Source organism: Microcaecilia unicolor, chromosome 1 (assembly GCF_901765095.1).
Source record: "Microcaecilia unicolor chromosome 1, aMicUni1.1, whole genome shotgun sequence".
Lineage (NCBI taxonomy): Eukaryota > Metazoa > Chordata > Amphibia > Gymnophiona > Siphonopidae > Microcaecilia > Microcaecilia unicolor.
This window is the reverse complement of record NC_044031.1, coordinates 555814493-555839466: the sequence shown is the minus strand read 5'-3', so window position 1 is coordinate 555839466 and position 24974 is coordinate 555814493. Positions and strand designations below refer to the sequence as shown.

At 41.0% G+C, this 24974-nt stretch overlaps 1 protein-coding gene across 21 annotated transcripts in view; it reads right to left on the bottom strand.

The window, feature by feature from the left end:
* Window positions 1-24974, bottom strand: part of RIMS2 (regulating synaptic membrane exocytosis 2) — a 1685778-nt gene that overhangs the window by 1363019 nt on the left and 297785 nt on the right. For 9 of the 21 annotated variants that reach the window (XM_030217702.1, XM_030217600.1, XM_030217635.1 and 6 more), the window contains one exon: window positions 20238-20249. The exons of the other annotated variants lie outside the window; for them this stretch is intronic. In XM_030217702.1, coding sequence (XP_030073562.1) covers window positions 20238-20249 — 12 coding nt within the window. The remainder of the gene's footprint in view (window positions 1-20237; window positions 20250-24974) is intronic. 21 annotated transcript variants of the gene reach the window in all.

Sequence of the window (24974 nt, the reverse complement as noted above, 5' to 3'; positions counted from 1 at the left end):
TAATAATTGTGCTTGATATTCGTCTAGTGGTGATTGTATCATTAGGGATCCAAATATGACTATGTTATATGTTAAAACATCTTGAATATTCAAGGTAGATGATATTGTGTTCCATACAGAGATCCTCTTCAGATAACACAAGAATTTTCTCTAATATATTAATACATGGTCAAGAAACCTCAGATCCTTTGGTTGCAATAGGACTTGATACTGAAAAAGCTTTTGATCCTGTAGAATGGCCATATCTGTTCAAAGTACTAAAATGGTATGGTTTATCTGATGAATCAATTAATATAATAAAGGTCTTGTATACTTCCCCAACTACATATATTCAAATAAATGATGTAATCTCTAAACCTTTCACTCCAACAAGAGGCACTAGACAGGGTTGGCCACTGTCACCATTATTATTTAATTTAGCTCTAGAACTATTACTAACAGCTATTCGTCAACATCCCCTTATACATGGTGCTAAAATTGGTCAACAAAATATTAAATTAGCAGCATACACGGACGATGTTCTATTATTCACTTCTCCTTCCTCAATACCTCACATCCTGTGTTTAATCTCTAAATTTGCTGAAATATCTGGTTAAAAATTAAATACCACAAAAACTGAACTTCTGCCTATAAACTGTGTACATATGAAACATGTTATTAAACAATATAATTTTCAATAGAATGAAAATCAAATTAAGTACCTGGGAGTTCTTTACACTATTGAAGATACTATTAAATATAATTCTGATAATATAATTAAAATCACTGAAACATTAACTCAAAAGTGGTCCCCGTTAAGGCTCAACTGGTGGGGTAGACTAGAAACTATAAAGATGATGATAGTGCCAAAAATTAATTACATTCTTAGTATGCTCCCTGTATTACTGAATCCTTCAACATATAAGAAAATTGAAGCTAAACTAATACAATTGTTATGGAGTAATAAAACACCTAGAATTTCTGTTAAAAAATTGAAAGCTTGCTCACTAAAAGGTGGTGTCAATTTCCCTAGTTTCTATGAATACCACATATCCATTCTTTTAAAACAAAACTCAGCTTATTTGTATGATAAGGAACAACACATCACTTCACCATGGTTCCATCTTGAACTACTAAAGCAACCAGATACACCAACACATTTCTTTCCTTGGTCTCAACAGACTAAAATCTCTTCCAATGTTTTGTTTAAAACTCTTAAAACAGTTTTCAAAGAACTTGATTCAGTTCTTACACACCCCTTAACACATACCATATACATCCCAATTTGGAATAATCCAAAGTTCAAAATTAACAACTCTTGTATTAATTGTACTGCTTGGAAAAGAGCTGGCATTTGGTCCCTTAATGATGTCATAAAAGATCACTCTTGGCTTCCCGTTTCCCAATTATGTATAAAATTTGGCCTCACAAATTCTCAACACTATAAATGGATCCAACTCAAACATTGTGTAACTAATACATTAGATATAAGTAAATTAACTACTAAGTTCCCCACTTGCTGGAAACTCTGCAAATCATTTATGTCTTCCAAAAAAGTTGCATCTACATGGTACAAAATACTTCAATTAGCTAAATTTAGCTCACCAACTAGTACCATGCAATCATGGGAACATGATCTAAACACCCAACTAAATGAAAAAGAATGGGAAAAATTCTGGTTCAAAACTATTCATACCACCAAATCAGCGTCCATTTCACAATCCATGTTCTACCTAGCACACAGGGCCCTATGGACTCCAGCTAAACTTGCCAAAATGAATACGACAAAACCCAAAAATAATATGAAAGCTGAAGTAATGAGTTCTCGGTGGGCAATATGGAGGTTTCTGACACTAATTCAGGATGTATCCGAGATGGACTATTTGGAGAACCCACCAGAGATTATAAGGGGGCGACCTCTTGTGAAAAAACTTCAGCCTCCCCCCAACTGGCAAGTCATCTGGAATGGACATTTTAATAGTGGCTATGCTCTGCTGAAGCCAGTCAAAAGCTCTTCCCCTGCTTTGACTGAGGAGCAGCACAGGGGCCTTAGGTGCACACTGTTGACCAGAATGAGTGCGCTAGAGCTGAGCCTGATCAGGATAGTGAGAGGAGGCAGTGTACCTACACCTCTAAGAGTAGTAGCACTCCTTCTCAACTTGCAAAAAAACCTCCAAGGAGGCAGATGCAGAAGGCGCCCGGTGGCGGAGAGAAGAGATAGTATCAGTATACTTCTTGATTTGGTCAGCAAGCTCCTCAACCTTCTCTCCAAAAAAGTTATCTCCCCAACATGAGGAATCTGCCAACCATAAATTATTGAAAAACTCCAATGCTAAAGATGGAGACAGCAGTCCAGTCTTTTGCACAGAGTGTTACATGTATGATTATCTCCCAGATGGTGAGCAGTTATATGTGTGTGCCCGATGCAAAGAGCTCCTAGCTCTAAGCAAACTGTGGAGCTGAGGGAGACAAAGAGGTACACAGAGAAGACCTACAGGGACGTCATAGAGAAGTTCCACCTCTAGTCTGGCAGCCCCTGTGCTGCCTTGGATGAGGGAGGTCTCCTAGAAGAACAGCATCACCCTGGTGAAGAAGGAAGTACTCCTGTAGCAAGGACCTGTTCACCCGGGAATGTACTATCCTCTCACACCGAGGATATGTCTCCAAGAACTGCCCAGGTGGGAAGGGTTAGGACAGCTATTGTAGATGGTGATTCAATCATTAGGCATATGGGTGGTTGGTGGACATGAGGATCGCCTGGTGACTTGCCTGACTGGTGCGAAGGTGGCAGACCTTAAGCATCACCTAGACAGGACCTGAGATAGCGCTGGGGAGGAGACGGCTGTCTTGGTACATGTGGGTACCAATGACATAGGAAAATGTGGGAAGGAGGTTCTGGAAGCCAAATTTAGGCTCTTAGGTAGAAAGCTGAAGTCCAGATACTCCATGGTAGTATATTCAGAGATACTCCCCATTCCACGCGCAGGACCCAAAAGACAGGCAGAGCTCCAAAGTCTCAATACATGGTTGAGAAGATGGTGCACCGATGAGAGATTTAGATTTGTTAGGAACTGGAAGACATTCTGGGAAAAGGCGAGACTATTCCGAAAGGATGGGCTCCACCTTCACCAGGATGGAACCAGGCTGCTGGTGCTAACAAAGGAGATAAAGCAGCTTTTAAACTAGAATTGGGGGGCGGGGAGAGCCACCAGTCACCCAGAAGCGCGTGGTTCGGTGTGGGGTATCCTTGTAGGATACTATTGAAACAGGACAATTAGGGAATCCAAGAAGTGAAGTTTCAACAATGCTGAAAGCCAGGTGTACTTAATGAGAGAGCAGGATACAGGATACACATTATCCCTTTCAACTTCTAAGCAGCTTCTACATCAAAGGGAAAAAAACACAATTTGAAGTGCCTGTATACAAATGCTAGAAGCCTTAATAAAAGATATGAGAGTTAGAATGTATAGCACTAAACGATGAGGTAGATATAATAGGCATCTCAGAGACTTGGTGGAAAGAGGACAATCAATGGGACACTGTGTTAACAGGGTACAAATTGTACTGTAGTGATAGAGAGGATCAAATTGGAGAGGGGGGGGGGTTGCACTACATGTTAAAGAAGGAATTGAGTCAAATAAAATAAACATTCCACATGACACAGATAGCAGTGTGGAATCATTATGGATAGAAATTCCATGTGTGAAGGGAAGGAGTATTCTTGTAGGGCTGTACTACTGTCCACTGGGACAGAATGAACAGATGGATGAAGAAATGTTTACAGAGATTAGGAAAGCTGGCAAATTGGGCAACATTATAATAATGGGTGATTTTTAATTACCCCGATATTGACTGGATAAATGTTACATCAGGGAGTGCCAGGGAGATAAAAATTTCTAGATGTAATAAACGACTGCTTCTTGAAGCAACTGGTCAAGAGGGGGAGCCATTTTGGATCTGGTCCTTGGTGGCATGCAGGGCATAGTGCGAGAGGTGGCAGTGTTGGGTCCCCTGGGAAACAGTGATCACAACATGATCAAGTCTGAGCTACTATCTGGGATGAACCCGCAAAGGAAATCTACTGTAGCTGCATTTAATTTTTGAAAGGGTGACTATAATAAAATTAGGAAAATGGTTAAAAAGAAACTAAAAGGATCAGCTGCAAAGGTTAGGACACTAAATCAGGCGTGGACGTTATTCAAAAATACCATCTTGGAAGCCCAGACCAGATGCATTTCACATATTTGCAAAGGTGGAAAGAAGAGAAAACGTCAGCCAGCATGGTTAAAAATTGAAGTAAAAGAAGCCATTAAAGCCAAAAGATTGTCTTTCAAAGAATGGAAAAAGGTCCCAAATGAAGATAATAAGAAGCAACATAAGCACTGGCAAGTCAGATGCAAAGCATTAATAAAGAAGGCTAAAATAGAATATGAAGAGAAACTTGCTGCAGAGGCTAAAACTCACAGTAATAACTTTTTCAGGTACATCAGAAGCAGAAAGCCTGTGAGAGAACCTGTGGCACTGTTAGATTACGAAGGAGCAAAAGGGGCACTCAGGGAGGCCAAGGCCATAGTGGAGAAACTGAATAAATTCTTTGCTTCTGTCTTTACAGATGAATATGTAAGACATCTGCCTGTACAGGAAATGGTTTTCAAGAGTGATAATGTGGAGGAACTGAAAAAAATCTCGGTGAACCTGGAAGATGTACTCAGCCAAACTGACAAATTAAAGAGTAGTAAATCACCTGGACCGGATGGCATACATCCAAGGTACTCAAAGAACTGAAGCATGAAATTGCTGATCTGCTGTTAGTAATATGTAACTGTCATTAAAATTGTCTGTAGTACCTGAACACTGGAAAGTGGTCAATGTGACACCGATTTTTAAAAAGGGTTCTAGGGGTGATCCAGGAAATTATAGATCGGTAAGCCTGATGTCAGTGCCGGAAAAAATAGTGGAAACTATTATAAGGAATAAAATTACAGAACAGGTACACAAACATGGTTTAATGGGACACAGTCAGCATGGGTTCAGCCGAGGGAAGTCTTAACTCACCAATTTGCTTCATTTCTTTGAAGGCGTGAATAAACATGTGGATGTAGGTGAGCCAGTTGATGTAGTGTATCTAGATTTTCAGAAAGCTGTTGATAAAGTTCTTCATGAGAGACTCCTGAGAAAATGAAAGTGTCATGGGATAGGAGGCAAGGTTCTGGTGTGGATTAGGAATTGGTTATTGGACATAAAACAGAGGGTAGGGTTAATGGTCATTTCTCTCAATGGAGGAGGGTGAACAGTGATGTGCCTAAGGGATCTGTACTGGGACTGGTGCTATTTAATATATTTATAAATTATATGGAAATCGGAACGAGTTAGGTGATTAAATTTGCAGATGATACAAAACTATTAAAGGTTGTTAAAACACGTGCAGACTGTGAAATATTGCAGGGAGACCTTAGGAAATTGGAAGGCTGGGCATCCAAATGGCAGATGAAATTTAATGTGCACAAATGCAAGGTTATGCGCATTGGAAAGAATAATCCAAATCATAGTTACCTGATGCTAGGGACCACCTTGGGGGTCAGCACTCAAGAAAAAGATCTAGGTTTTGTTGTAGATAATACGCTGAAATCTTCTGCTCAGTGTGCGGCAGCAGCCAAGAAACCAAACAAAATGCTAGGAATTATTAGGAAAGATATGGTGAATAAGACCAAAAACAGTATAATGCCTTTTTACCACTTCGTGGTGCATCCGCACCTTGACTATTGCGTTCAGTTCTGGTCGCCATATATCAAAAAAGATATAGTGGAATTAGAAAAAGTTCAAAGAAGGGAGGAAGTGACGTCACTGACCAGGATGGCAGCTTAACCAAAAGGCGCCGCTGGGGTTATCATAAAATCAAGCAAATCCCACGGAATTGCCAGGCTTCCCAAAATCAAAAGTGGTAGGAGTGAGGTCCCAACATAATGCTGCCAAAAAAAAGCTTAGAGTGGTTCCGCTTTACAACGGAGCAGAGCGAGAAATCGAAGGTGGACTTGGCAGGGCCAGGGCTGAGGGAGAAAAAGATGGCACCGATTCCCTCTGACTCGGAGGAGGAACACACCGCTGAAGGTATGGAGGGGACCAGAGAGATTACCAAGTCGGATGTTGTGGGCTGATTCCAAGACCTAAAAGCTGACCTGGCGGGGGTCCGGAAGGATGTACAGAATACCCTGAAGGATATCAGGGATGAAATTTGCGAACTGGGGACCTGTGTCAGCAAGGTGGAGGAGGGGATGGTGACCCTCAAAACGGACATGAGTAAATTACATAAAACGGTGGATATGGACAAAGTTGAGTTGCAACAACTTAAGGAGCAACTGGAAGACCTGGAAAACAGGTCGCAACGCAACAATCTGAGATTTTAAGGGATTCCAGAAATTGACATTTTTAGCAATTGTGAAGCAGTGATAAGGGAGCTGTGTTTGCATATTCTGAATCCAGAAGACGGGAGTCAACAACCGAACCTTCGCATTCAAAGAGTGCATCGGGTCACTGGGCCGCAGCGAGACTCCAATCCGAGGGAAATTGTAGTAAGTTTTATGGACTACCCCACCAAGGAGAAGATTTTACTCAAAGCAAGACAACAAAAAGAGATATTGGGGAAAAATTGCAAGATTGGGGTGTATCAGGATTTGGCAGGGATCACTTTGCAAAAGCGCAGATTGTTCCGTGAGGTCACGGGGTTTATGAGAACAAAGGGGATCCACTATAGGTTGCTTTTCCCATTTGCGGTGTGCTTAACGATGGAGGGGAAATCGCGCAAAGTGAAGACTCCAAATGAAGCGTGGTCTGGAGCACCTGACAAATACTCAACATACTGTGTGCTTTCTTAGCTGTGGCAGCACACTGGGCAGACGTTTTTAATGTCTTATCAACAACGATGACTCCCAGATCCCTTTCTAGGTCCGTAACTCCTAACGCGGAATCTTGCATGACATAGCTGTAATTTGGGTTCCTCTTACCCACATGCATCACTTTGCACTTGTCAACATTGAACTTCATCTGCCACTTGGACGCCCAATCCCCCCATCTCGCGAGGTCCTCCTGTAATCTTTCACATTCCTCCTGCAACTTGATGACCCTGAATAATTTTGTGTCATCTGCGAATTTAATTATCTCGCTAGTTACTCCCATCTCTAGGTCATTTATAAATATGTTAAAAAGTAGTGGTCCCAACACAGACCCCTACAGGACCCCACTAACTACCCTTCTTCACTGAGAATACTGACCATTCAACCCTACTCTTTGCTTCCTATCTTTCAACCAGCTCTTAATCCATAGTAATACCCTACCTCCGATCCCATGACTCTCCAGTTTCCTCAGGAGTCTTTCATGAGGCACTTTGTCAAAAGCCTTTTGAAAATCCAGATACACAATATCCACCAGCTCCCCATTGTCCACATGTTTGTTCACCCCCTCAAAAAAAAATGCAGTAGATTGGTGAGGCAATGATCTTTGCCCAAAGCTCAGCATCGAGGCTCCTCAGTGCCAATGAGGACTATGTTGAATCCTCATGTCGCCTCAGGGTCAGGTCTGACGCTGGATGGTCCCAGGGGCCCTGATCAGCAGTCGGCATTAAGACAGATGGAAACCAACTCGCACCACTGCTCCCAGTGTCTACAGGTCTAGCAGCCATACATATCGACACACCTGATGCCAGTGCAGCACTCGACACTGATGCCGCCACCTCAATGCTGATGCATTGGACGTGGGTCCAAAAATCTTCTTGCATTGAGCCTCTCTGACAATCTAGGTCCGCTTCTTCATGCGAAGACAGAGAACACAGTTAGCAGGGCTATGGTCAGGTCATAAATACTGAAGACACCAAGAATGTGTGTCCTTGCCAGAGATGGACTGCACCGGATACAACACTTGAAGCCACTGGGAACTTGAGTGATCATGGACAGAAAAACCTCTGCAGCCAAATCAAAGAGATGGTGACAGAAGAAAAGAATGGGAAAGCCCAGCCAAAGTCAAGGCCTAAAAGCGGCCTAATGATGTGGAAAACAAAGGAAACTTAAACTTAGGAAAAAAGAAACTAAAACAGTAAGGGAAGGAGAAAGGAAACCCGAACACGGGCGCTCAAAAATCACTGCGAAAAAATGCCAAAAGACACAAAAAAGCTCTTCCCGGACCATACTGTGAAGAGCAGCCACTTCCCACAGCAGTGAAAAAAAGAACTGCAGTAACCGCTCTTGCGGCAGGTGAGAAGGCACTTACACATGCACGGTGAAGAGTGCCTCGCACGCCACAAAAGCTCTGTTAAAGTGCGTCAGAAGCTTTGGACCGGGCAACACAGGATCGCATTAACCAATTGTGAGAATGGCCTGCTTGTCCTCAGAGAAAGGAGATTTGTTCATTTCTAATTGCTAATTACACTGAGAAAGTGAAAGAAACACCTGCTTAGCTAGAGCAGTCGCAACCAGCCTTAAAGAGAGAGCAGCCTAGGTTCCAACCCTGGCTATCTGATTTTGTGAAAGCCTGAAAATACAGGGAAACTGAGCTTTACTGACCCATAAAACTCTCAAAGTATAATTGTTCTAACCTTGAATTGTAGATGTTTTAAGAAAGACTATAAATTAGCAAGAAGAAGATTAAACTGTCTGAATGCTACCAGAAATCCCACTGTGACACTATAAAGGCTTTGGAGGCACATTAAATGCAAATTTATCTGATGCATAGTTATTTTGGTGATCCTGAAGACTAGCAAGGTATGCTTCCAGCTTGTGATCAGAGGGTAGAAGACCCACTGCATCCAAAATTTAAACCCCACTATGCAGAGAGAACTTTTTCTAATTTCTTTTTCTTTTTGAGGACACATTTTCATGGGAAATTGTGTTTTATGCATAGAAATGGGATCTTTGACTATCGCTCAATCTCTGAGCAGGTAGAAGAATGAGTGTTCTTTAACATCATCTGTACTTTTCCCTTCAAACTGCTGAAGCAGTCCTGGGAATGAGAAAAGGTTAGAATAACGACCATATTGTTTCCAATGGGAACCTGCTCACAGTGAAAGCAGATGTAAAATCTGTCAGTACTTTACCAGGGGCAATAATCAAAGCAAAAGCCTGTGTAAACTAGACAATGTTGTAGTGCTGGTATAAGGGATATTGTTTTCTAAAAGTATTAAATTTAAGACTTGGGCCCCCTCCGAAGGGATAACACCTTGTAAGTGGTGGAGGGGCTTCCGTGTTTCAATGACTTAGAGGGCTATGCTGAAGGGTTACCCATATCAGACAGGCCTCTGAGGAGAAACCAGACAAAGAGTGTCCCAAACTGGAGGATCCAAGATGGCGTTGAGGGAGGACGTACGTTAGTTGAGTTCCCGTTTTACACCAGAATACCTGAGGAAGTAGGCGCGCTCCCCAGAGAATGGGGAAGAAAAAAGGCAAAGCCGTGGTGTTGTCCTCCTCGAACATGGCTGGGGTTCCCACCACTTCTCAGTCTACTTTGGAGAGATTCGGGGTCATAACGTCGGGGATATCGGTTCCTGCTTCGGGGAACAGCAAGGCTTTATTGCCGAATCTCAGTGGAGAGGGAGTGACTTTGAGTCCCCCTGTTGGCATGACCTCTCCAAGACCCGGAAACAGTAATGCTTCGCTATGGAGGTCGACAGTGGAAACGCCCGAAGTGGGTTAGGATTCCCACGCGATCCGAGGAGGTCCTGGCGCAGCATTGACTCCAGATAATAAACCAACTGGGGGATTGGAGAGTGAGCTCTTCCCCCCGAAGATATCTGGAGTGGTTTCTGTGGAGAAATTGGACCTGGTGAAGCCAAAAAATGTCATAATGGACGCACTATGGGAAGTGCTACAGAGTGTGAATAATTCTCTTCTTCAGATGTCAAAAATTGTTCAGGAATAAATATGTGATTCTATCAATACTTATCTAACAAAGTGGAAGTCCAAGATATAAAAATAGAGACTTTGATTACGGAAATGGTTTCTCTACGAAAATCAGTTAATCTGGTAATGAAGGACAGTCATGTTTCTTGTAAAAAAGTAGAACTTCTGGAGAACCAATTAACATCTGATATGCATACATACTTCATACGAATATACATATATGTATATATATATAGTCAGAGTACATTGACCTTTCTGTTAACTGTTATTGTCATTGGTACAAAATTTACAATATGTTATAAAATCAATAAAAACTGATTGAACTAAAAAAAAAAAAAAAATGAGAATGATAAATCTTCCTAAAATACCCTATATATAGAGTTATATTACTAGTGACTTTTGCCTTTGATTTAGATAGGAACAATGTTTTCAAATTGTATTTCCGATACATGGCTCATAGTTTTTTGGGTTCAAAGATAAATATATTTCCTGATATATCAAGGGAATCGCAGACTAGAAGGTGTGAACTCTTGGCTTTTAAGCCAAGAATCATTGCCCTAGGTGGGATCTTCCTAGAGCGATTCCCTTGTAAGTGTTTTATTTCCTTATTACATATTTGTTGAACCCAAGAAAATAGAAGAGTTTGTGGAGTTAAAAGAACAGATGAAGAACCCTCTGCAGCAACTTCCTTTAGTTACCACTGTACCGGCTGCAATTACCGATTAACCTTCCTCCCTCAGAAAATATGAATTTGTAAAATTAACCACTTGGTGTTTTTCTTATTTTCTTTGAGATTGTTTTCCTGATCTTGGATCCCCCAATTGTGGACAATTATATATATATTGTTGAGAGAAAATGTTTTTTCTTTTTCCTTATATTAATTTCTGTTTTTCCTTACATTTACGTGATAAATGTGAATGTAATTAAGTAAAATGATAAATAAAAAAACATTTAAAAAAATTTAAGACTTGGGCCCTCTATGTGGATAATAAATTGGTAAATCCGCCCTCTTCTCTTCCTCATTTTAATCTCTCTGATAATTTCAGATTGGATTGTGGAAAATAAGCTGAAACTGAATCCATCTAAAACAGTTGTATGTTTTTTTTTTTTTTCAATAACAGGGTCACCTCATTTATCAAGTCTTCTAAAAACAATTCAAGGTACCACAGTTTTACTTAAAGATGAGGTTTGGATTCTTGGGGTAACCATTGATAATTGCCTAACCTTTATTACTCACATTTCCTTACTAGCTAGGAAATCTGTTTTTGCCTTCAGACGTCCACTTAGCCCATCCCTTCTTTGATTCTGCTTCTCTCCATCTACTGGTTCATCCCTTGGTGTTATCACGCATAGAGGGGCATTTTCAAAAGGACGTCCATGTCAGAACATCCCAAATGGACATCCATCTCATATGTATTTTTGAACAGGAAATAAGCTTAGATTGGAAAATCCGTGTTTTGGAAATGCCCAGCACAAACAGGTGTTTTATAAATGGTATATTCAACATTATGAAGAGGTGAAAACACAGGACATGGATGTCTGCATGGCAATACTCTTAGAAAATGGCCAAACAGACATCCATGCAGAGCACAGGAGCAAGACTAGTACTTAGTGCAATGGGCTGTAAACCAAGGGACCCAGGTTCAAATCCCAACTCTTATTTTGTAATAGTGTGCCCTCCAGGAACAGAAAATTATCTACTGTACCTAATTGTGCACCATTTCAATAGCCTTCAGGCTTTGAGGTGGCTTATGTATTTAGGTACAGTAAATGTATTTCTGTTCCTGGAGGGAACCTGGGTCCCTTGGTTTACAGTCCACTACACTAGCCACTAGGCTACTCCTCAAAATAAGAATGCCCCAAAATACCAGAAGATTCCTGCTTTAATGTTCATAATATCTGAAGATGTCATGAAGCCTGGTATCCCCTTCCAGTTTCACTTTCAGGAGGGAGGGAGGGGACAGCAACCACTGGAGGATTAAGGAGATGTCATGCCTCAATCACTCCAGTGGCCAGCTGCTAAATCAGAGCACCTTTTTGTACCCTGGATGTTTGGGTTCTGCCAGGTACTTGTGACCTAGCTTGGCCACTGTTTGGAAAACAGGATATTGGGCTAGATGGACCATGGGTCTGACCCAGCATCGCTACTCTTATGTTATGTTCTAAGGACATCCTTTTTTTTTTTAAGACTTAGACATTTCTTCCCCTTCAGTAATCGCTGTTTGAAGTCCTGATTTTGTGCCCTCCCTTTTCCCACCCAAAACACACACCCCTTTGCTATTTAGATGTACTGCCGTGTTGGGTGTTCCTTTTCTGCCTTTGCAAAATCGGGATTTGGACATTTCAAGCATGAGGATGTCCATTTCGGCCTTTTGAGGCATCCATATACTTCAAAAACAAGCGCTATAGACTATTGCAATTCTTTTCTGGTAGGTCTCCAGTACCAAATTTATCATCTTCGATTACCTCAAAATACCACGGTAAAACTGATTAATGGTGTATCTAAATTTCACAATGTTACTCCTCTTCTCAGAACGAGCACTGACGTCTAGTCTTTTACTAAATTCAATATAAGGTCATCCTTCTCATCTTTCAGACTCTTCATCTCAGTTTGCCACACATCGCTATCTCATTCCCTATTACACAGAAAGGATTTTACATTCATCTCATCAACACTTACTTGTCATATCATCTCACCTCCTTATCCACCTCATCTAACGTGTCCCTCCTCTTTTACAGTTGTTGCATTTCAGATGTGTCATTATTTATGTTTACAACCTCCCCTCCTCATGTGATTTAGAGTAATCATCTATCTCATCCCTTCCCCTTTGCCCTATATATTTCTAAAGCTCTTGTGGTTTCCCTCCCTAACCTTTATTTGCTTTTATGAAAATTGCCTAGATATTTTCTTGATTTGCGGTATATTTTATTTTATTTTTGTTACATTTGTACCCCGCACTCTCCCACTCATGGCAGGCTCAATGCGGCTTACATGGAGCAATGGAGGGTTAAGTGACTTGCCCAGAGTCACAAGGAGCTGCCTGTGCCTGAAGTGGGAATCAAACTCAGTTCCTCAGTTCCCCAGGACCAAAGTCCACCACCCTAACCACTAGGCCACTCCTCCACTCTGTGGCCTAGTGGAATGTGAAATGAATTTCAAGATTCTCAGTTAACCTTTCCAAGACGATAATAATGCTCTGTAAGACACATTTAGGAGCCAAGGTGCTTGGTCTTGTGGGCTATAATATTAGGATAAAAATAGTTGGAAACTGATATACTCAATTTTCCTATTATAGGCATTAAATTATTGGAGGCTGATACAGCAAATTATATTGTATCTGTATATTTGAAGAAATATATATTGAGTAGGATAAATATCATTAAACTGTTGATCCTCCTTAAAATATTGGGTTTTTTTTCCCTTAGGGCCTCTTTTACCAAACTGCGCTAGCAATTCCTGTGAAGCAATGTAATGAAACCCATTCAAAGTGAATGGGTTTTGTTGGCATTGCCGTACCAGGAATCGTTAGCGCGGTTTAGTAAAAGAGGCCCTTAATTACCTCTTAGTGTAGCAAAAACATTGTTTTATTTCATTACAGCAATGATTTTCTAATTTTATTTGGCAGGGTAAGAAAGCACACAATTAGCTCCTAAGGGTTTCAAAGGGATTAGTCTCCCCAGTATTCAAAAGTATAATTAAAAATGAGCCCTAAAGCTATTTATTTATGGTATAACCCTAATGTTAGTATCTACTGGGTTAGGCTGGAGGAAAAGCTTGTTTCCCTCCTTTTTAAACAAAAAAATATATTTTTGTATAGTGATAAAAGAGTAAAGATATTGCTATACACTAACCTTTTATCCAGGCTGTAGTTTTTGTTTGGGCTAAACACTGGAAGATCATTAACTCTCCACTTGTGATCCCTTATTCATACTTTTGGACAGGGATTTATTACAAACATGGGAAAAGGTCTTTCATACTCCAAGGTTTGTTCTTTTTTTTTTTTTGGCAGAAAAGGTGATTTATGAAGGCGGGGAGGGGGTGAAATTGCTTTCGAGAGAGCTTTCACGCTTTCAGATTCTGATATTAAGCACTCTGCTACTGCATAGACATAGACATTTCTTCCCCTTCGGTAACTGCTGATGGACATCCAGATTTCAGGCCCTCCCTAGTCCTACCCAAAATACATTCCCCCCCCCCTTTGCTATTTGCATGTACTGCAGTGTTGGATGTCCCTATTCTGTCTTTGTAAAATCAGGATTTGGATATTTCAAGACACGGACATCCATTTTGGCCTTTTGAGAAGTCCAATATGTCAAAACTGAGCACCATAGGTTCACAGCACTACAAACCAACAGCTGGAGGCAGTATCAACAAATGTGGAACTGGTTTTCGGAACAAGGTAAAGGGGGGGAAGGGAAAGGTAGGGGGAGCACAGTTTTGATGTTGATGTAATACCCCATAGAACAGGCATTACTAGAGTCGGTGGAAGTTTTACAGAGACCTTGTGGGAGGGAGGTCCCTGCCAGTGGACTGGAGTGAGGAATGTCCCTGGGTGGGAGGAAGCCCAACTCAAGGGATAAGTATTGGAATAAAATGTAGAGAGATGGTGCTGTATCTGTGGATAGTGACAGCAGGGTTGGAGTTTTTGTTTAATACAATAAATGGTGTAAAGGGACACGAGATCTTTGGTCAATCTGCAGGTCTTTGGTTGTCTGTACCCCTGCTGGGACCTTTGGCAGTACTGGGGGGGGGGGGGTCCTGGAGTGAAAGAAACAAATACAGGCTGGCTACAGGAGTAGTTGCTGCCCTATAAGTGGCAACTGGAAAGAGGAGGTGGATAGAGGAGAGTCCAGCCTGGAAGAAGGACCACCTAGGTGGCTGGAGTGTAGCCCTGGAGAGGTGCACTGCTGGTGAAGAGGACAATTGACAAGGGACTGTGCCTTCAAATTATCATGTTGTAATGGAAGGACTATAAAGATTGCTTTTCAACTTTGTCTAAGTGGCCCACAGTGCACTTTCTCATTAAAGTGTATAATTCTGTTCATGTGCAAATGATTTGGAATGTGTAAGAAGATAAGACACAGCTATGTGCGGGGGAGATGGAGCATGTTTCGATTCCAGGCTAGCCACCTGGACAGAGAAACACGTGACCACATTCCCACATGTCTCAAGCATTCTGTAGTTTTCCTTAACTCTAATAAAAAGGGGAGCTCTGAACAGTGAAGCCAGAAGCTCACCTATGGGCAGATGTGCCACATAGGAACCTGAATGCCTGGTTACGAGATTCTGGCTTCACTGAAAAGGGTCTTCTTTCAGCTGATGTGAAAAGCCTGGGTGATGTAGTGACCAGTGATGTATGTATATTATTTTTCTTTATTTTCATGGTCAAGAGACTCCTAGCTTTGCTTGGATGTAGTAATTAATGACCAGTGATGTAATGATTGTTTCTTTTCTATTACTGTTTATATAGCTTAATCATTGTGTATATATCTTAATCACTGTGTATCTTAGAACCTCTAATAAAAGTCTAATTTACCTAATACGAATCCAAAAGAATCCACAGTAATTGTTGAGTAGTCTGTGTTAGTGATTGATGAGGCAGGCTGTAAAACCAGGTCAGAACACATGTGGAGAAAAGGAATAGAGGTCACAGCCTGGGATTTATTCCTATCACAAAGGGATGGGTAATTGGACAGGTGGTTCTGTAAATATGTACAGCCTGAATCAAAAGGAAAAGGGAAGTGAGATAGATCATTTCATCCCACCAGAGGATGTCATGGAACTATAGATATCTGAAAGTGTATTTGTTGTCAAAATGTTGGCCAAAGTTGCATTGTCAGTAAACCTCTGGAGAGCCATGGGGTCCTTGGAACGGCACTTAAGTATGCCATTTTTTGCCTATGAAAAATTAAGAAAAAGTTTTCAACATTGAAGATTTGTGGGTTCACCTAATGGTGTATTAATTAATGAAGAAGAAATTATATTTAACACTGAAAAAAGATGCTATGGAGGTTTTTGGCCAACGATGATATTGCTGTCTGTTGAGTACTAGCTTTCTATGAGACATCATAGCATACTACAGACTTTTGAGGTCTTTTCCTCCATTAGCTCCACAGTTTAGTGGTTGTAGCATTTGCTGATATTGTCCACAGTACTGGTAGCTTAAATTCTACGCTGAACATTGTAGCATTGTTCTTATTAATTTTGGAATAAATAATTATTAAAAAATGGGACCTGTGATAAAATACCATGAGTTAGTGGTAAAATAATATGTCTTAACAGTAGCCCACATTGATACCTATACACCCTTTATTGCCACTAAGCAGTGCTTGGCTTTCAACCTTGAAATGCTTCTATTAAAATCTTCTGGAAAAATAAAAATGAATATTCCAAAATACATATCCAGCAAACAAGAAACTGAAGAGAACCAACTACAGGATCACTACATCACGTACTATATATATGTAGTGAATGGGTTTTGTTTTTTCCAGAAAGTTAATAAAGTTTACATCTTTTCTGCTCCAAAAGCAGCCATGTGATCTATATGCATGACTGGCAAACTTTACACTCCATTGTTTTTATTAGTTCTAAACAGTTCTGGTTCTGTCTTAAACTGTATTTTTCATGTAATTGGGCAAGTTGGGTACACAGCTTGATAAACGGGCAATATCTAATTTTCATTTGGCTTAATTATGTAGTGGTGATTTCATTTGTGAGATAAGGTGTTTCAGCCATCTTTCTCAGATTCCAAACATTTTTTTAAATGGAGTGGAGGAGTGGCCTAGTGGTTAGGGTGGTGGACTTTGGTCCTGAGGAACTGAGTTCAATTCCCACTTCAGGCACAGGCAGCTCCTTGTGACTCTGGGTAAGTCACTTAACCCTCCATTGCCCCATGTAAGCCACATTGAGCCTGCCATGAGTGGGAAAGCGTGGGGTACAAATGTAACAAAAAAAAATATCAAACTCATAATGAAAATTACAAGCAGTAGAAGAAAACCATCATCCAGTCTTTATTATACATGAAAAAATAATACGCTGATCCTCCAGTATTCACTGTTGGGAAGTCATGCATTAAGTGGAAAAGATGAATCATCGACCCAAAATTCAGCAAGCAAGGGACAATTGCAAAACCCACTGATATAAGTAGAAAGATGGGAACATTTGTATAACTAAAAATGTTCACAAAAAGAACTTGCATAAAAATAATAGTCTAAAAATGAAAACAAAACTGAATTGATAATATCTAGACAGACAGGCTTCAATGTTTTACAGGTACTATGAACAGGAAGTTAATGGATTCTCTCAAGGCTCACTTCTACAATCACTGCTGTTTAAAATGTATATCAGCAATCTGCCAAATGAGTACTCAGAAAAGTTCACTTATGTTGATGATACCTGCTATCTAGGCATATTCCCTCTGAGAAGTTGAAAGGTATGTTAAAACTGAAATAAAGACTACAGCAGATTAGTTTAGTTGATGTTTTTTGTAGCAAAGTATGTCTGAGATGGTTTCAAGTGTATATTGCCTTTATAATGCAAGAGTGAAATAAGAATTTCACATTATTCTCAATGGTAACTCATGAACCATGAAATCAACTGCAGCATTTTCGGCATGATATTGGCCAGGTCTTTTGACTTTTTACAGCCATCTAAAAAAGACAGGAGCTAAAGTTAGTCCTTAAAAGCAATGATCACCAAAAGCAAGCTAGTTCTTCAAGGGGAGTATCTGTGCTCCAAATGGCTAAGAACTGTGCTCCAGCATGGGATTATTCAATGCATACAAAAAGGAGGTCATTGCTGAACTTAATACAAACCACTTCTATTATAGCTGGGACACTGTGTCCAACCCAGTTATTGTAGCTACTTGTGTTAAGCAACATATTACCCCCTCATCTTTGCAATAAAGAAGACAAGCTTATGAAAATGGTCTACCAAAAACAACAGTCAGCCTCTATATGTTGATCACACACCAGCTTGCTTGTCTTCAAGAAATCCAATTTGATTACACATTCCAATAGGAGATATGATGGCAGTTTTGGTGCAGCATTCTGAGGGGCCCTTTTACTGTGCCGCGTAGCTGTCTACGTGTGCCCAACGCACGTCAATTCGGAGTTACCACCTGGCTACCGTGTGGCCCGTGTGGTAATTTCATTTTTGACGTACATCCGCTAAGCGTGTCAGAAAATAATTTTTATTTTCAGGCACTTGGTAGAAACCAGGTGGTAATCATCATTCTATGTATGTAGACGATTACCGCATGGTTAATCAGTGAGACCTTACCGCTAAGTCAACGGGTGGCGGTAAGGTCTCAGATCCAAAATGGACGCACAATTTTTATTTTGCCGCACGTCCATTTTCGGCAAAAATTTTTAAAAGGCCTTTTTTACAGGTGCGCTGAAAATGGATCTGTGATACTGTAGGCGTGGGTTTTGGGTGCACACAGATCCATTTTTCAGCGCACCTTAGTAAAAGGACCCCTGAGTGTTCAGCCACAGATGTTGCTAATCATTTGTGTATCAATGATCCAGTTGTTCACCTAGTGGTTTTTTTAAATCATAGTATCTCTGGACTGTTTTCAGTTGTTTTTGGATAGGACAAGGCTGTTGTGCAGCCAGTCTTTTTATATCCATTACCCAAATCATAGCTATGAGCAACTTCAAATGATACATCACAATGTAAGTGTTAATTTGATAACACTTTACTGGCTTTTCATTTTGCTGATGACAATGCTATAAAGTGAATACACTATAAACAGGGAGCTCCTCCAATCACCTTCTCCTAAGAAAGAGATGGCAGCGCTGCTAAATGTTGCTGTCATTTTTTCATTGTGATTTGTTGTTACTTAACTGCATTCTGAGTCCGATTCATGAATTTAACTTCTTAAAGACACAAAACAGAGCAATACCCTTTATAAATCAAGCCATATATATAATGAGCTCACTGCTGGAATATGGTCCACTATGGTCCTGAACACTTAATTTGGTATATTTCCGTACGGAAAAATGCTTTTTTTATTAGTAAAGTGAGGCGTAATTAACCTTGAAGTCACAGAATAGTGGAGGCTTCCCTATTGTTAAGTGAGCTAGTATTTACAGGACCTTTACAAGCCCCTTATCAATCTAAAACAGGACTTACGAGCTACTCAAAACAAAGACATTCAAATAAGCATTATTTTGACATTTGTTTTATGTTTTATATTGCTTCCTGATATTTGCCAGCAGTTTAAAACTAACTGGAAGCAAAGTTATAGAGCAACAATTAATCTACTGACATAGGAAGGAAGGGGGCCGATTTTGTACCCCTTATCTCTCTCTCTCTGGGACTTCTTTTACAAATCCACACTAGCGATTCCTGCGCAGCAAATGAGAGGAAGCCCATTTAATTCCTATGGGCTTCCTCTCATTTGCCGCATCAGGAATCACTAGTGCGATTTAGTAAAACAGGCCCTTAATGATTTACAGAGAAACTGTGTTAAGGATGTAGAAAGCAAGTATAATTCACCAAAAAAAGTAAAAGACATTTCTTGGAGCTCTTGGGTACCAATTTTCCTTTTTCTTTATAAGCATAAAGGAACCAATAAGATGGTATGGTTCAAAAGAAAAATGAGCTCACTACATATTGTGCATATTTATAAAGTATTTCTGGCACGCAACATTAAGTATTCTCTATGAATATGTTAATAGTTTCTAAAATTCATCAGCTAGGACAAACCATGTTTGGATCACAGTCACAAACTGGTTCAAAATCGCATAGCTGATTTCTGCAGTGTGTGTGTGTGTGTGAATGTGTGTATACATGTGCAATATTACTGAAATGATTCAGAGTAAAAGAATATGAAAATGTCTTGCCAACAGAACTATTAGCAGGAAGGCAGAAGTGCTGGGTAAAGTTTAAAGCAGCTTTAAAATACAGGTACAACCATACAATTTCCACTTATTACAAGGTAAAATTTACAAATGCCATGCATATTTTTTTAAAATCTAGCACTGCACCCGAGAAGTATAGTTTTCACTTAAAGTAAGCAATGTATTAAGAATTGCATGTAGCTCACAAATGCAACTACTACCAATTAGATTAATAGATCACAAACAGTTCTTTGAAAGACAAAATATTAAGCCAATTTCAAACTGCTGATATTTTTAAGCTGAGCACATGCTAATGAAGTAAAAAAAAAAAAAAAATATATATATATATATATATATGATAACAAAAATGAATGTACAGTTCCTACTATAAGTTTTCTAACACAGAGATGTTCTCATGCATGGATGTAACAAACATACAGGCTTGAAGAGTAAAGTGATTAATTTGAAATAAAAATCCTTAAGAACATTCAAAACACACAATACTATAGATATGAAAAAGGTTCTAACCACTTTGTCCTCCTGGAGTGTATCCATGAAAGCAAGCAAGAAAGAAAGCAGAAAGGATAGAAAAAGAGAAAAAAAAAAAGAAGGTAAAGACATTTTTCAGCTTAGAAATCAAAACAGTACTGTTGATTAGAATGACCCTCAGATTTCAAGAAAATGATGCATTTGGCTTCATGTAAATATCAGGAGTCCTCTCACAATGGTTTCTTCCATATTGTGGTATGAAAATTTTTTACTAATGAAACTCCAAGTTAATTTCAGCCAAAGCTACTTGCTATATAAACAAAGCCTGGATTGAAATTTTGTTTGTCACTGTTCAGCAGTTACAATTAACAGAAATCCACAAACACATCCGTTTCATTAGAAGAAGGATGGGCAAATGTTTTTGTCTGGGTGCCACATCAGGAGCTATGACTGGGATAGGGGGCCAGAGAGGCCTGTGGTATGAGGCACAAAGGGTTGGAGTTCCCCCTAACCATATATCTATGAAATATTTTTTGTAACACTGAAGAGAATCATTACCATTCACGACGAATTGTAGGCCACATTGAGCCTGCAAAGAAGTGGGATAATGTGGGATACAAATGCAATAAATAATAATAATAATAATAATACCATGATTGATTTAGAAACCTTAATATACCCCTCTTCTTGGCAGATGCCATTCAAGATGGTGTACAAGTCTAATAATTAGAACATAAACATCCTGTATAATAAAACGCACCTCCAACATTCTGAAGCTAACTGCATGGCTGAAGCATTCCTGCTCTCTGTATCCATCTCCTGAATTGACATCACATACTTCCGGGTTCGTCACAAGCAGAAGTGACCAACCACACGAGATTTCTCGGCTTCAGAATGTTGGTGGTGCATTCTATTAAATAGGATTGGTCAGTTCCTTGAAGCACAGCCAGAGCTCAGCGTCCTGCACAGTAACGCTCAGACACCAGAGAGAGAGGGAGGTATCTCTGTCACACACACACACTCTTTCTCACACACTCTCTCTCTCTTACAGTCAATGTCTTTCTCTCACTCTCACACACTGTCTCTCACACACTCTATGTCTCACACTGTATCACATTCACTCTCTATGTGTCACACAGTCACTCACACACTCTCTTGGTCTCATACACTTAGTCTCACAGAGAGTGTGTGTCTCACACACTCTCTCTCGCACACACTATGTGTGAAACACACTCTCTCTCTCTCATACTGTCTCACACACACACTCTCTCTCTCACACACAGTCACTCTCACATACACTCTCTCAAACATACACACTCCGAGGAAAACCTTGCTGGCGCCCGTTTCATTTGTGTCAGAAACGGGCCTTTTTTACTAGTACAGTATAATTCTGAACATTCTCCACAGTTCTAGTTTTAAACACTGCTTGTTTCCCAGAAAACCAAGACATACTGGTTTTTAGTAAGCCACTGCACAACTCTACAGCTACTAGTCTAAAAAGCCTTCTTTCTCCATATCTTTTTTCCCAACACAAACTTATCAGGAACCCTCTAAGAGGAGCATAATGTACACTTGGGAGTGTACACCTGCACCCTGGGACAAAACAACTGTGGTAGCTTAAATGATCACACTGTATTCTTCCTCATGAAAACTTCAGTAAAAACTATTTGTTTCTTTCGCCCCTGCAAAAAATGCATTCAAGGTGGGTTACAGTACTGAATATAATACAGATTTGCGCAAGAGCTCTTCTAAAACATACACCAAACAAGTTTACATATTGGTTTCAACAGGCCAAGGAAAGAAAAAGAGTCAGAATATAAAGCAAATTTAAAACTTGCATTTTTAAAAGACTTTCTGATGCTTCTGATGACAACACTGACAGGAAGGCAGAGGAAGGAGCATGCTTCTCTTGTCATGACTCAGTGCCTGGCATGTCCACTTTTAAAGACACACAATATCAGCACAAAAGCAGACATTCATGGCTCCAACAGATCACAGCAGCAGATCGAGTGGCATAATAAACCCTAGTGCACTCTTGCCTCTGCTTTCCCCTGAGTGATGAAAAGGAATGAGGGAAGACAAAAACTGGTGCTATGCAACAGCCTGGAGTCCAGACACCCGCGGACTGTATTTTGCCTGCCCTGCCTTAGAAGAAACAAGTATGCCATGTTGGTAATCTTAACAGATGTTTTCAATAAACTGCAAGCCTAGCCCAATACACTGGTGTATCTTTTTCTGTACATACAGAGTCAAATGTTTAATTTTTCGCATTTTAATATCTTACAAATGGTACTCATAGAATATCAATTTGACAGTTCTGAAAAAAAAAAAAGTCTTCCATTAATCCATTGAATCACTACAGCATGTGTTTGCCGACTGACAAAGAACCACAATCATGTGTAGTAAACTAAGCAGCAACTTTCAGACTTGATCCTAAAACTGAAAAATAGGAAGATATCAGTTAGTAAAGAATGTGATGGTGGATATTTTCAGTGTTTTACACACTTACCTGACAAACACTCAACCAGACAGACCAATTTATTTCACCAGATTTAAATTTCCTGTCTGAATTTAAAATAACCATTTAGACCAGGGGTGGGCAATCTGCCTCCTGTCATGGAATTTTATGTGACACACAAGACCTTGGGAAGTAGAAAAGTATACACAGCAAAAGTCATCAACCAGAGGGCAAAAGCTACATACCTGTAGAAGGTATTCTCCGAGACAGCAGGCTGATTGTTCTCACATGTGGGTGACGTCCACTGCAGCCCCTCCGATCGGAGATCTTCACTAGCAACAATGTTTGCTAGCCCTCACGTGCGCATGCGCAACCGTCTTCCCGCCCGAACGCGAGCATGTTCGCCAGTCCAGCAAATAGCAAAGACAAGGGAAGACACAACTCCAAAGGGGAGGCGGGCGGGTTGGTGAGAACAATCAGCCTGCTGTCCTCAGAGAATATCTTCTACAGGTATGTAGCTTTCGCTTTCTCCGAGGACAAGCAGACTGCTTGTTCTCACATGTGGGGTATCCCTAGCCCCCAGGCTCACTCAAAACAATAAACATTGGTCAATTGGGCCTCGCAACGGCGAGGACATAACTGAGATTGACCTAAACTTATTCAACTAACTGAGAGTGCAGCCTGGAACAGAATAAAAATGGGCCTAGTGGGGTGGAGTTGGATTCTAAACCCGAAAAAGATTCTGCAGCACCGACTGCCCGAACCGACTGTCGCGTCGGGTATTCTGCTGAAGGCAGTAATGAGATGTGAATGTGTGGACAGATGACCACGTCGCAGCCTTGCAAATCTCTTCAATAGTGGCTGACTTCAAGTGGGCCACTGACGCTGCCATGGCTCTAACACTATGAGCCGTGACATGACCCTCAAGAGTCAGCCCAGCTTGGGCGTAAGTGAAGGAAATGCAATCTGCTAGCCAATTGGATATGGTGCGTTTCCCGACAGCCACTCCCCCTCTGTTGGGATCAAAAGAAACAAACAATTGGGCGGACTGTCTATGGGGCTTTGTCCGCTTCAGGTAGAAGGCCAATGCTCACTTGCAGTCCAATGTGTGTAGCTGATGTTCAGCAGGGCGGATATGAGGACGGGGAAAGAATGTTGGCAAGACAATTGACTGGTTCAGATGGAACTCCGACACCATCTTCGGCAAGAACTTAGGGTGAGTGCGGAGGACTACTCTGTTATGATGAAATTTAGTATAAGGAGCATGAGCTACCAAGGCCTGAAACTCACTGACTCTGTGAGATGAAGTGACTGCCACCAAGAAAATGACCTTCCAAGTCAAGTACTTCAGATGGCAGGAATCCAGTGGCTCAAAAGGAGGTTCCATCAGCTGGGTGAGAACAACATTGAGATCCCATGACACTGTAGGAGACTTGATAGGGGGCTTTGACAAAAGCAAACCTCTCATGAAGCGAACAACTAAAGGCTGTCCCGAAATCGGCTTACCTTCCACATGGTAATGGTATTTTTATTTTTTTGTTACATTTGTACCCCGCGCTTTCCCACTCATGGCAGGCTCAATGCGGCTTACATGGGGCAATGGAGGGTTAAGTGACTTGCCCAGAGTCACAAGGAGCTGCCTGTGCCTGAAGTGGTAATTGAACTCAGTTCCCCAGGACCAAAGTCCACCACCCTAACCACTAGGCCACTCCTCCACTCTAATCGCACTAAGATGAACTCTTACAAGTGCAGAAGGTATTCAAGCAGGGTCTGTGTAGGACAGGCACGAGGATCTAGGGCCTTGCTGTCACACCAAACAGCAAACCTCCGCCAGAGAAAAAAGTAACTCTTCTTAGTGGAATCTTTCCTGGAAGCAAGACATGGGAGACACCCTCGGAGAGACCCAAGGAGGCAAAATCTACGCCCTCAACATCCAGGCCGTGAGAGCCAGGGATCGGAGGTCGGGATGCAGAAGCGCCCCCTCGTTCTGAGTAATGAGGGTTGGAAAACACTCCAATCTCCACGGTGCTTCGGAGGACAACTCCAGAAGAAGAGGGAACCATATCTGACACGATCAGAATCATGGTGCCTCGATCTTGCTTGAGTTTCAGCAAAGTCTTCCCCACCAAAGGTATGGGAGGATAAGCATACAGGAGGCCTTTCCCCCAATCCAGGAGAAAAGCATCCGACACTAGCCTGCCGTGGGCCTGAAGTCTGGAACAGAACTGAGGGACCTTGTGGTTGACTTGAGAGGCAAAGAGATGCACCAAGGGGGTGCCCCACACTTGGAAGATCTCGCGTACCACTCTCGAATTGAG